The 12,558-nt window shown below is 39.1% G+C and overlaps 1 protein-coding gene across 7 annotated transcripts in view; it reads right to left on the bottom strand.

Moving 5' to 3' along the window:
• CTNND2 (catenin delta 2) overlaps window positions 1-12,558 on the bottom strand; it is a 637,583-nt gene that overhangs the window by 240,464 nt on the left and 384,561 nt on the right. For all 7 annotated transcript variants that reach the window (XM_071454189.1, XM_071454171.1, XM_071454196.1 and 4 more), the window contains one exon: window positions 5,687-5,881. In XM_071454189.1, coding sequence (XP_071310290.1) covers window positions 5,687-5,881 — 195 coding nt within the window. The remainder of the gene's footprint in view (window positions 1-5,686; window positions 5,882-12,558) is intronic.

Below are 12,558 nucleotides of genomic sequence, written 5' to 3'. Positions count from 1 at the left end.
GCATCAAAGGACAATGAAATATTGTGTTTATCCTTGCCACTGGCAAATGGCCAGGAGCAGCAGATAACTCTTTCCTTTGAAAAGCAGCTGCCTTGGCTGTTAACAGCTCTCCAGTCAGCATTCTTCCTCCACACAGAAACCCAGCTTGCAAGTTCACATAATTCCACAGACCTCTTCTCTTGGATCACTGTGCCATGATGCCCAGGAAGTGGTGCAACCTGTGGCAGCACAGCTTTTGGGAACAGACTTCAGACTTCAGAGGTGCTGGTGTACTGGTGGAAGCACTCAAGCATCAGTGGGAGGAATCTCAGGGAGATGGACCTAGCCTGAAGGAGTGGCGGCTGTCAGAGAAGCCTGAGGGCAGCCTGGCAGCTGCCTGCACACACAGGGGCACTGGGCACCTCTGAAGGTAGCAGGAAGTGCTGCAGTATGCACCTGCCACAAATATGTTCCCTGACAGGTAACCCATTGCAAGAGCATGCCTGATGGGCCCTGCAGATCCCACCCTAAGTGACTCTTCAGAGACAATAAAACTTTTACTGCTTAGCCTTCTACTATCCAACCTCCTTTCAATTAATCCTTCCTTTCAGGGTTCTCTTTAATTTCAGCAGATCAATCACAGACTCCTCATTCTCCTAATGCTCTCAGAACAGTCTTTGCAGTACCTTGCATGCCCTGTCTCCATCAAGGAGGCAGCTCAGCTCCGTGCACCCAGCACTCCAACGAGCACCAAGTTGTGGTTGTGGAACCACATGAGGCTGCTGGACTTTGAAGTCCATTCAACTACGACTGAACTGTGTCACACCTTCCCTATGGTGACCTTCTGGGGACTGAGACAGACCATTTTCAGGTTGTGTGCATTCTGAGACTCTCCCTAAGCTTTTACCCAGGCTGCCAGGGTTGTCCTGATGCCAGCAAGATTCATGTGCCCTTCACAGAGCTGAGGAGGACAGGCTCACTCCTTCAGGGCATCCTTGTCACTTTTGTAAGGCTGGGGTCAAAAGTATTTCCCTGCAGCCCCTGAAACCAGTGAGTGCTCTTAAAGCATGGTTTAAAGACCTCAGCAGGTTTTAAGATCTAAATGCTCACAGTTTACCAGCAGCACCAGTGCTCTTACACAGCAACACTTACTTCATCTGATAAAGTCGCTCTTTGTAGAGAGTTCAGAGCAAGCACAGCTCTCCCATTTCTCATCTCCCCCCCCCCCCCCCCAGACCACTGGGGATATTATTCTTCAAGGCTTTTACAAACTTTATCTGGAAATTACATCCTTTTTACAGAAGAGGGCTCATCTGTTTCTCTGAGGGAGCACAACAGAAGCATGAGCTTCCAGACAGTGATGCCAGCCTCTGGAGGGTGATGACAACTGTTCACACAGACCCCACAGCTGACAAAGCTGTGCTCCTGAGCTCAGCACTGACAGCCCACAACCATAACAGTGAGGATGCTTTGTCCTCATGGCAGCTACAGAAATCCCAGGCTTCAAAATAGTGTGATTTTGCCTGTTTTGCCTGGTTTCATGTTTGACAAGGATTAAATGTCAATAACTATAGACTAAACCTCTAGTTCAAAATTCTAATTCTGCAAATAAGCAAACAATCATTGATTCCATGTGCCACTCTGGCTGAAAGGCAACCCTTCCTCCCTCTTAATTAACAGCCCTCTTCAAATTCCATCAGTGTTCATGTAAACATCCCATCAAAAAAGCTTAGCTCTCCCATATGAATAATTCAAAACCTTTAGGTTTATGAGGAAAATCAGTAACAAACCTGCCTGAACAAAAATTATTAGTGTTATTTAGTTGAGTTACAAATACAAGCTGTAAGTTGCTATTCAGTAAATAAATTAATTTGCTTTTTGTATTGTGTCTGAGTGCTCCCTCCAAGCACATCCTTTGAGGCTTCCCATTTCAAAAGGAAAATTTCACACTTACTGCTTTTAGTGCAAAAGTCTGGGCTGGTACTTTTTATATGAGAGAAGGCATTACCCTTTGAAGAGCAAAAGGGATTGTTAAGTAAAAGCTTAACAACCAAAAGAGCTTTTACAGCTACTGCTGTCAAATTTGAAACATTATTTTTAGCTTAGACAGCATGACAGTAACACACCCAGTTATAATTTACACCACAGGTACAAGCTGGCTGGAGAATGGAACAAGACTAGACCTGGGGAGACAGACCTGGGAGTGTTTATGGATGAAAAGCTCAACATGACCTGGCAATTTGTGCTTGCAGTCCAGAAATCCAACCGTGTCCTGGGCTGCACCCAAAGCACCATGGCCAGGAGGGCCAGGGAGGGGATTCTGCCCCTCTACTCTGCTGAGACCCTATCTGCAATGCTGCATCCAGCTCCAGGGTCCATTGCACAGGAAGGACAGGGAACTGCTGGAGCAAGCCCAGAGGAGGCCACCAAGATGCTCAGAGGGCTGGAGCACCTCTCCTGCAAAGACAGCCTGAGAGAGTTGTGGCTGCTCAGCCTAGAGAAGGCTCCAGGAAGACCTTAGAGCCCCCTTCAGTACCTGAAAAGGCCCTACAAGAGCTGGAGAGTGACGTTTCACAAGAGCACTAAGTGACAGGACAAGGGGGAATCGACTTAAACTAAAGGAGGATAGGTTTAGATAAGATATGAGGAAAAAATTCTTTATGCTGAGGGTGGTGAGGCACTGGAACAGGTTCCCCACAGAAGCTGTGGACTCCCCATCCCTGGAAATCCTCAAGACCAGGCTGGATGGGACTCTGAGCAACTTGGTCTAGTGAAAGGTTTCCTGCCAGTGCCAGGGAAGACAGAATGTGATGATCTTTAAGGTCCCTTTCTGCACAAACCATTCAGTGATTCTTTGAAGAATTCATCATCTCTAAAGGTATTAGGGGAGATGTTCAGACTTGTTTTGTACCTTCTGCAGTATGTAGTGCAGAACTATCATCAAGCATTTCATTCTCAAGTGAAATACAAAGAAAATACTAAAGTTAAGAACCTAAACATCACCTAAAAAACAATGATTATATAGAACAAACTTAATTTAGTTCACGCAATAGAGAAATTTTAGCTTATTGTATTTTGCTTACTGAATGTTCATTCACCTAGAAGATGAAAAACTCTTGAGAGGGTTTAAAAACTCTTTATCCAGAAAGAGGTGATGTCTATAGTAAGTAACCATTCTTGGTTACTTTTCCAAAGTAAGTGAAATTTTCAAATTTAGGAATAATGTTCTTTAAAAGCAAACAAACAAACCAAAGAAAAACCCCATAAAAATCCCCTCAAACCCCACAAAGTACAACAAAACTAAAAAAATCCAAACCAAAATCAACCAAAAAGAAACCCTACTAAAAAAAAAATTAAATGGCTTGCAAGTAAAACTAACTTAATTTTTATTTTCAATGGGCAGTGTCAGCTGCAGAGAAAAATCCTTTGGACAACATCTTTGTCTTCCCTTTTCTTTCTTCAGATGTGGAAAAGCAGGCATCATCATCATCATGATTAATGCTATTTTTGTCATACACAAAGGGTGTGAACTATGGTGTACGAAGGAGCGCTCTGAAGTTTTAAAGCTCCCCACTCTGCCATGACTCATGTACACAGAATATACAGGCCATGAATCCTTGGCATGTATCTTCACGGAGTACACAGTAATCTACCCCCCCCCCCCATATCTTACACCAAATAGCAATCTAGTCCTAAAATAAAATAAAAAAATTAAAAAAAAAATAAAAATCAATACTTATGAAAACCCAATAACGGAAAAAAAAATATATGCAAACTTGAACTCCTTTCCCTCCTTTCTGTTAATTTGAAAAAAATTGTATGGTCTCTATCAGAAAGGATATGTTCCTGTTGGTATTTGTGCTACAGGCAGGAGTCTGAGAGCTGATCCAATCCAGCTCAAAATTCCCTCTGAGCACAGACAGCTCTTCAGCCTGGCTGTGTGAAAAGCTGACAGCTACCAACAGAGCAACAGAGTGATTGGACTGGCACACATCCATCTGCTCGCATTTCCCCTGACCCTGATAGAGGTGCAGGGTGGAAGGCATGGGAGGATCAACCCAACACAAAGCTGGACTGATGGGGTCTTTCTTCAGAGGGAGCCTGCAGCAACATTCAAATCCACATCCCAAGTGGCAAAACAAAACTCAGCTTCACAGGGGATGTTTCTGCTTTTTAAAATTTTTTTCTCTTTCCTTTTGAAAACCCATCTCCATGTGTAACCAACTAACATCCTGTGCCCCAGTTTAAATGACTGTAATTGTTATCTGTGTTGACTAGGTTTCCTTCCTTACTGAGGTGCTGTGAGCAGTACAGTCACAAGACAGCCTGCTACTTCAGCACAGACAACCAAAGGGATAATTTGCAAGCAGAACAAGAAACCCTCTTCAGGGCACGTCTGAGAAAAGAGCATCATATAGGCAATATGAGGCAGCCACAGGTGGAACAGAAGGCTTAAAGTTCAACAGAAACAGTAGTTTCAATCACTATCACTGCCTCCACAACTCACTGATACAAGCAAGGTTTTTCTCCATTTCGTGCAAAGAATAGTAATTTTTCCTCATATCCATGTGTGATTCTATACAAAACTTGAGACTGTGATAGTTTCTTTAACAGGAGGGAAAAGGTGCAATGGTGCTCTTCAAAAAGCATAAAGCTGTTACAGGTATTTTTCTAGATAATTCTCTGGCCAAATTTCCTTTTTAAGATTTCCTCTAGTACTCTGAACACCCAAACTTGCAGAAGGCAGTAGGACATGCAAAAACTGCCAGCTTTTCCCTTGGAGAAATGGGTTTTTTAAAGAAGTTTAAAAAAATAGTTTTAAAAGAAAGTGAAGTATCTTGCTCTGAAAAGTGCACTTAACTTTTCCTTGATGAAAATAGGAGGGATCTGAAAATGGACATAATCTTCCCTCTTTGATCAACACAGCAAAGATGAAACACCAGAAATACTTACAATTCCTAAGGCAAGTTTCTTCTACATCTGCTTTAGGCTATTTTGGCTGTAGCATTTATATACTCTAATTATTTTGTGCATTAAATACCATAAATATCCCTGTTGATTTTTGATCTATTTGTGGGTTCCAACATACAGCTGTATTTCATTTGGTTGAGAGGACATTCTGCAAGTAGGACTTGTACACCAACGCATTTCAGGGACAATCATTATTATTTATGGATAAACCAGTGATGCTAACAGCTTTTCCCTATGTTATTGTTCAATTTTATGTCTGTGTACCCACACCAAAGCATAGCTCTGTGGGACAGAGGAAGAAAATGTACTTATGATTTACTTTGAAAGCAAGTGAACAATCACTTAGCTTTATGTGGCAGGAACTTTGCAGTCCATTTGCAACACAAAAAATTGCTTTGGAAACAAAAAAAAATCCTAGCAATTTCTTCAGAGACACCAGATCTTTCTCCAAGACAATACACTAGATTAACAGAAGTATTTTCTCTCTGTTTATGAGTAAGCTCCCTCCCCAAATTAGCTTAACCTACTGTACATGTAGCACAACATTAAGTATTTCTCCCTTTTGTGCATGTATCTGGGGTTCTATTGGTAGCTGCCATCTGCAAAAGGTATTTTATTTGACTGGCATGCACAGAATACATTTGGTTAAGCACATCAGGAAGAGAAGAAGAGTTAGTAGCAGAGAGTAAGTTACATATCTCATAGAAAGACAATCATGCAGCTTACATGCACCTACCTGTACTAGTGCGATATGTGCCTGTGTGTGCTGGTTGCAGAGGGTCCCCCTGACTCTGGCTGAGACTCCTCATAGGGGGCTTCTGATAAACTCTGTCTTCGTAAATAGGATCTATGTGGTGCTCTGGAGACTGCAGTGCCCTTAACTCCGAGCCAAGGTGGCTGTGCTGGCTGCTGTAAGATGCCCGAGACCCAGCTGCAAACAGATTTAGAAGAGACGTTTAAGAGGGAGAAAACAAGAGACAAATACAGGATCTGACTGTTAAAATTTTACTTTAAAGTAGCATTTAAACACAAAAAAAATCCCCAAACAAAGCTAAGTAGTAAGTGTTTTCAACATGCAAATAGAAATAGCAAGCAAGGGCAGCTACAGCTCCACTTAAACCCTTTAGCTGCATCATTCAGCTGCCGGAATCTACACAAAAATCCCATTTCTTCCAAGGAAACTATGTATTTTGGTGAGATTGATATCATGATTATCATCTCTTCTTAAACAGAGACCAAAGAACCCACCATGTCCTCTCAAAAAAAAGAAGAAAAACCCCAACTCTCCCCCTTCCAAAAAACAAAAAAATCCCCAAACCAAACTAAATCCAAACCAATCCCCCAACCCCTCATTAAAAAAAAGAAAAACCCAACAAACAAAACCAACCGAACAAGAAAAGGCAAAAGCTGTACAACCCAGGAATGTCCTCAACTAAACGGGTCCAGGACTGGGGGACGTAGGAGGGGTTGGGGAGAAAAAAGCAGCAGCAGTCAGAACGAGTTTCACATGTTATGCCCATATCTGAAGATCTACAAATAAAATAAGCTGGAGTTGATGAATGGATGTAGATTTACATGAAGGCTGATCTTTCAAATGCTTCTCAAAATAGCAAGAGAATGGTTGTGCCTTATCAACATTTTGTCTTCAACGCTTTGAAAAATAAATCAAGATGCTAAGACTTTCTACAACTTAAATATCCTCTGAGAATGAATGAATTAAACACACCTGAAAAAAACATTTTAAGGATACAGCTTATTTCCTTGTTTTTGGTAAATAACAAGATCAAATGTGATTTCATTGAAACATTTTCTTATTCTAATATTAAGAACATATTATATTAGAACATTTAAAAAAGAGACTTGTATATTTCCAGCTGTGATTGAAGTTGTCACTTCAATCCTTTTGCCACTCAGGTAACTTCAGCTCTGTGGTCTGTTATCAAGATTGGCAAGAAGAGTCATGGGGATGCTGTACAAACATTACACATTTTGAAGGTAAGAATAAAGTAAAGTAGGCAATAAGTATGCAAGTGACACTTTGCAAATGTCAGATCTATACCACAAAATGATAACATGCTACTTAAGTGTTTATAAAAGCAATCAAAGATACAACTATTCTGGCCCTTGCTGCTAGTTCTGTGAGGCTGAAATCTGGATGTAGGTGATGTTCCACTGGCTGAGCTTGTACTGCTCAGACCACGGGTGTAGCTACTCCTGCTGAAAGCCTCTGCCACAATCATTGTGTTTGCAGTGGTTTTGTTGCATAAACAGACACTAAGTACTTTTAAAATGCAAAGCACAGATATAAAGTAAGATGAGATAGCAACACAGGATGGAAATGAGAAATATACACTGACACAACATTACTTAAACTTTAATACAAATTGTCTGGAGAAAAGAATAATTTATTCCCTTTCCTTCTTCTAATCAGCTTGTGCTATATACATGTTTTCTTCTGAATTTTTCAACTTTTGTGCATGTTTTTAGTGGAATGCCCTATTTGCATGTTTTTCCCTTCAAACATTTTTCAGTCTGAATTGCCATTAGCACACTGCTGAAAGTAATTCTGTTGCTTTCCTTACTAGAAAGTCTGCCAAGAATCCCAAATATTTTATCTATAACTACAGCAATTATTCAGAAAGTTGATATTACTATTACAGAATTCAATTCTTCATGGTCTACATTTTCAAAGTGCTCTTTAGCCCCGCACCCTTGAGACAGATTTTCAGAACAGCTGAACTGCTCCCACCAAGGTCTAGTATACTTCAGAGTGGCCTGAAAAACAGCCTGTTGTGATTATGTCCAAATTTCAATGCATATTTGGCTCAATCAATCTGTATCAGAGGAAAAAATACAGAAAAAGTGAGGAGAACATTTCAGACATTTAACAGTGTATCAACAAATCGGACTTGCTATAGAATAAAGAATTACAACCCCATTCTAGAAGCATTACAATTCTTTTGCCCACATACAAGTTAACAGTGGTTTTGGAACAACAGATTTTCTTCCTAACTCAGCTTCCTGTAAGCCAAAAGATTTTTTCCCACTGAACTCAGTAGCAGTATAATCCAGATAGCAGCATGTTTCCAAACTGTTATGGTAATCTTCTGGTGAGGTGGGCTTAATTCAACCTTAATTCATACTCTACCAATAGTTCTGCACTTACAAGTGCTGATACTAGTCTAAATAGAAGCTTAATATTAGTTTATTATGCTAATATTGAACAGAGATTTGTTTGCAAATTATACATGTAATTAAGACTTTACTACTGTACTAAACAGTAATACTAAACAGTAAGCACATGTATAACCAGAGAAACTTCTTGACCAAAACATTTAATCAACCTGATTTGACTGAAAACAGTTAAGTGGCAATCTAAAAACAACTTCAAAGCATCTGAGTAACACATTATGACTGAACATCCCTCCTAAGGTCAAGAGTTAAAACCCTATCAGTGAGTAACTGCCACTATCCCTCTAACACTTCAGGAAAATGAAGATTTCAATAGGTAACTAAAATATTTTCATTTTAGAAACTAAACTACTCTCAAATCTCAGAAATTAAGGCCATTTTAAAATCATGTCTCTTAAACAGTTAAAGTTTTAAGCAAAAATGATACTTTTCTGTATGCAATTTTACTACACTACTTCCAAATTATCAGGTATCAATATTTAAACACAAAGGTTTAAGGTTCTTAAATCTAGCTAAAAAGACGAAGATTTAAAATTAATCAGAATTAATCAGATTAATCAGAAGATTTAAAAAGAGATGTAACACCATCATACTTTTTAATGTTTCTATTAAGTAGGTATTTAAAAAACTACAACAGCAAGTTGATTTAAGTTAAAATTTCCTTTCAGTTGCTCCTAGAAGTTTTTCTATGTATTAATTTATTCCAGTCTCAACTAAGGAGCAACAGTTTTTTATTGCATATTTAATTTAAATATTAAAATCAACTAACTAGTAGTTGTTATACCAAGAGTTATATCCAGGAAAGGTCACACAGATAACTTAGGGATTTCAGACAACTGAATCCCACCTAATCTACACACTCAACCCAGCACCATATTCTGCTGCTTTGGAAGGCACTGGGGAGACAGTTGAGATAACTGATCAAAATAAAGACCATGAACTCAAGAACTGATGTCACAGAGAAGGAGAGGTGTAATGGGTCTCCTGCCTGTATTCTGGTTAGCAGCCAACAGCTACATCCTTTCCTATTCAAAGCTGCAAGCTGATCTGTTCCACTGCCTTCAAAAACTCTTGCATTAAAGCAGTTTGAAGCTCACAGAGGCTGGAAAAGCAACCAGGTCAGAATGGACAAGCAGCAACCAATATACTACTAGGAAGCAGTAGAAGATAAGACCAGCAAGGCTCACAAGCAATCTCACATTAAGGAAGCTCAGCACCCTCAAAAGCAGTTTCTCTAAACATAGAGGCATCATGAATGCATGGCTCCCCCCAGACTGCACTGTCCAAACCTTCTTATACACAGCCAGCCCTTCACCCCACTAATAGCCCTGCACCTCTCTGGGTGCCTGAAATCAAAGCAGTGATGTGCAGCAAGGTCACACACCTTTCTCCTACATATTCTGAAAATGGACTCAGCCCTACTCCCTGGCCATCCTGCCCTAACAGCAATCCTGTTTTTATTTCAGAGATGTTATCAGGCATCAAGCCCGTTCACAGACAGGTCTATGCTCAAGTTCAAAGAAAACTCATTATTAAACTTTCAGTCATGCTAGTTGTTATTTATAGATAATGTATCCAGCATCAGAGCATAGCCAGAACTCTCATGATCATGGTGGTCAAAAAGTGGGGTAGTAGAATAATTTAAAAAGCCCAAAAAAACCAAACCAATCCAAAACCACTGAGAAGAACGAAACCATTATTTAGGTGTTCAAGAAACCATCCTTTAATCAATTATTCCAATAGTCCAGTCTTGTTTGACAAATCCATCTGTGGCATCACAGCAGAAGGTGTGATGAAGAAGACTATACATCTTTAAAATAGCTGTGAGAGGCACAAAATTAAGAAAAAAAAATAATATATTTTTTAGAACAGAAACTGATTAACTATTTGAACCAAAGCATATGGTAAGAAGAGTCTTCTCTGTCTTCTGAAGCCTCCAAGACTGAAACCTGAAAGCAAGTGGAACATCCTATCTTCTGCATCACCGTGGAGCCTTTAGAAGTCATCTGTGGCAAGGTTCCACTGGGGTATCACATGAGCCCCCAGCCAGGTGAACTGGATTAGGGCAATAAGGATAACCTAGAACTGTCCAGATGAAAATACATATTCCTACATGTGGTATTTCCTCTCCTCCCACATTCAAGAGAAGCAATATGAAAAGTGCAGTCCTACCAAATTGGATCAAAAAGTTGATCTCCACTCTTCACACTTGAAAAATGCCCAGCCCACTAGCTAAATTTTTCCACGTTAGTTTGATACATTCCTCTTCAGCATAGGGAAATAGTTGTTTCCTAGGAAATGCTCTTTTTTGACAAAGTCTCACTTCCCACAGGAAGATAAATACTGTAATCAGACAAGTGTAACATGAGAGATACACACTAAATAATCCCTAATTGCTCTTCATAGCTGGTGCAGGCTGTCAAGAAAATAAATACAACAGACACATTTGAATGACACTGCTGATCTGACAGTTTAGGTCAATAAGTAAACCAATATATTGGCATTTGTCATTGCAAGAAACTAAAGGCATTAAAATTACTGAAATTAATGGATCACGGGCATTGCATATGCTCGAATAAATCTTGGAGAGTTTTTATTTGTGACTCTTTGGAAAGGCTTTATAACCTATCCTCCTACCTTGCTACACCTTTAAGAAGAAGCCCTACTAAGTCTTGATACTCTCTAAACATCTCTAATTGCAAGAGCATACAGTACTGTCCTCCTGTCCAGGATTTAAGAGCTCCTTGGAAACACAAAATATGCAAGTGATAATCTCAATGTTAAAAAACCCATTTAGATCTAACCAGGTATACCATTCAGCCCTCATTCAGAAATTCTTGATCATTAAATACATTGACCAAGAGTCCTGATAAACAATTTCCTTATGTATATGATGGAGGAACATCATTAGTGACACATGAGCTGAAGATCTAAAACCATTGTATTACCCCTTATCAGTTACATGTTAACAACTTAATTTAATTAATTAAACTTTGTTGCAACCCCACACCTTTCAACACACAGCAGACCTCTGGCTTCTTAAGGCTCCAAGTACCAAAATCTGACTGAACACACTGTAACACTGCACTTAGAAGATGCATCTTTCTGACAAGGAAGATTGAAGATCTAGCTGCATCAATTCTTAACTTTAAATACAATGACAACGTTGCTTACACTACAAGTTAAAAAAAAAAAAAAAACAACAAAAAACAAAAAAAAAAAAACCCACAAACAAACAGCAACCAAACCCAGATTATGATAAAATTGCAATAAGCCCATCATTGAGATAAGAGCCTGCAGGCACAAAATCTCAAAGAAAATCATAGGAATTTTGTGGCTTTGATATGTTGCATGCTTTTCAGAAGACTGAAAGAACTTTTTGATTTAAATAGCACATCATGGCTGGAAACCCTTTTTGATGTAACTTTCTCTTAGATGCTTGTTCTGAAATGCTACTATTAAATAAATAGTAGCATAATAATAATGCTGCTTATTAAATAAATATATATATACAGTAGGTCAGGTCAGAACTTCACTGCAATTCTGAAAACACAACATGTGAGAAAGAGCATATGTACAGTGGGATTTTTACTCTGAACTCATATGTTATGAAACCTGTTTTACAGACACTAACCTATTTTAATTTACATAGCAAAGAAGTTGATGTGAACACAAGTGCAGAATTAGAAGTGAACAGGAGGAGAAGTGGAGTCAAACATTCACAGCTCAAGTTTTGATACTGACTTTGTTTTGTGCCAGAAATTTAAGCAGAAACATCTCCAAAATGCCTGCCTGAATGTATGAATCTTCAAGTCATAACATCGAAAAAGGAAAGTATGATCTACAAGTAATATGATTATAAATAAAACTAATAGAACTCAGATAAGGGAAATGTAACAGCACTGTATGATGAAAATTACTGTACCAAAGAGAAGAAAACCCTTCTATCCTGACTACTGAAAGTGAATACAAATTGTTAAGACATGACAGATGGTTAAATTAACCAGTAAGACATGACAGGCCATATGGCAGCTCCAGCTAATGCACACCTTGGTACATCAGCTTGGGCCCTAGCACACCAAAGACCTGCAGTCACTAAAATCAGAACACAGTCTCTAGTGAATTCTTTTTAACTGGGTTTAGGGCTTTTTTAAACACAGGATTCTCACCTGTTTAGATTTTACATATACACAAACACAAATGTTTCAATTTTTTCTTTCCTGAAATACTAGAATGAAAGATTAACTAATGAAAGCTCAGAATTAAAACTCATTTCTGTTTTTACACTTTTTTCATTCTCACTACATCATTCTCTCTCTGACTCAGGACTATTTGTACAGATACAGAAAGAAATAATGCCCTCAGTGAATTGACTAATTACACATGACATCTTTCAACTGATATCAAAATCCGGAT

The sequence above is a fragment of the Agelaius tricolor genome, unplaced genomic scaffold, assembly GCF_023055355.1.
Source record: "Agelaius tricolor isolate 1412-34295 unplaced genomic scaffold, bAgeTri1.0.p SCAF_2, whole genome shotgun sequence".
NCBI classification, from domain to species: Eukaryota; Metazoa; Chordata; class Aves; order Passeriformes; family Icteridae; genus Agelaius; species Agelaius tricolor.
The sequence above is the reverse complement of the archived record's forward strand: the minus strand, read 5'-3'. Positions and strand labels throughout refer to the sequence as shown.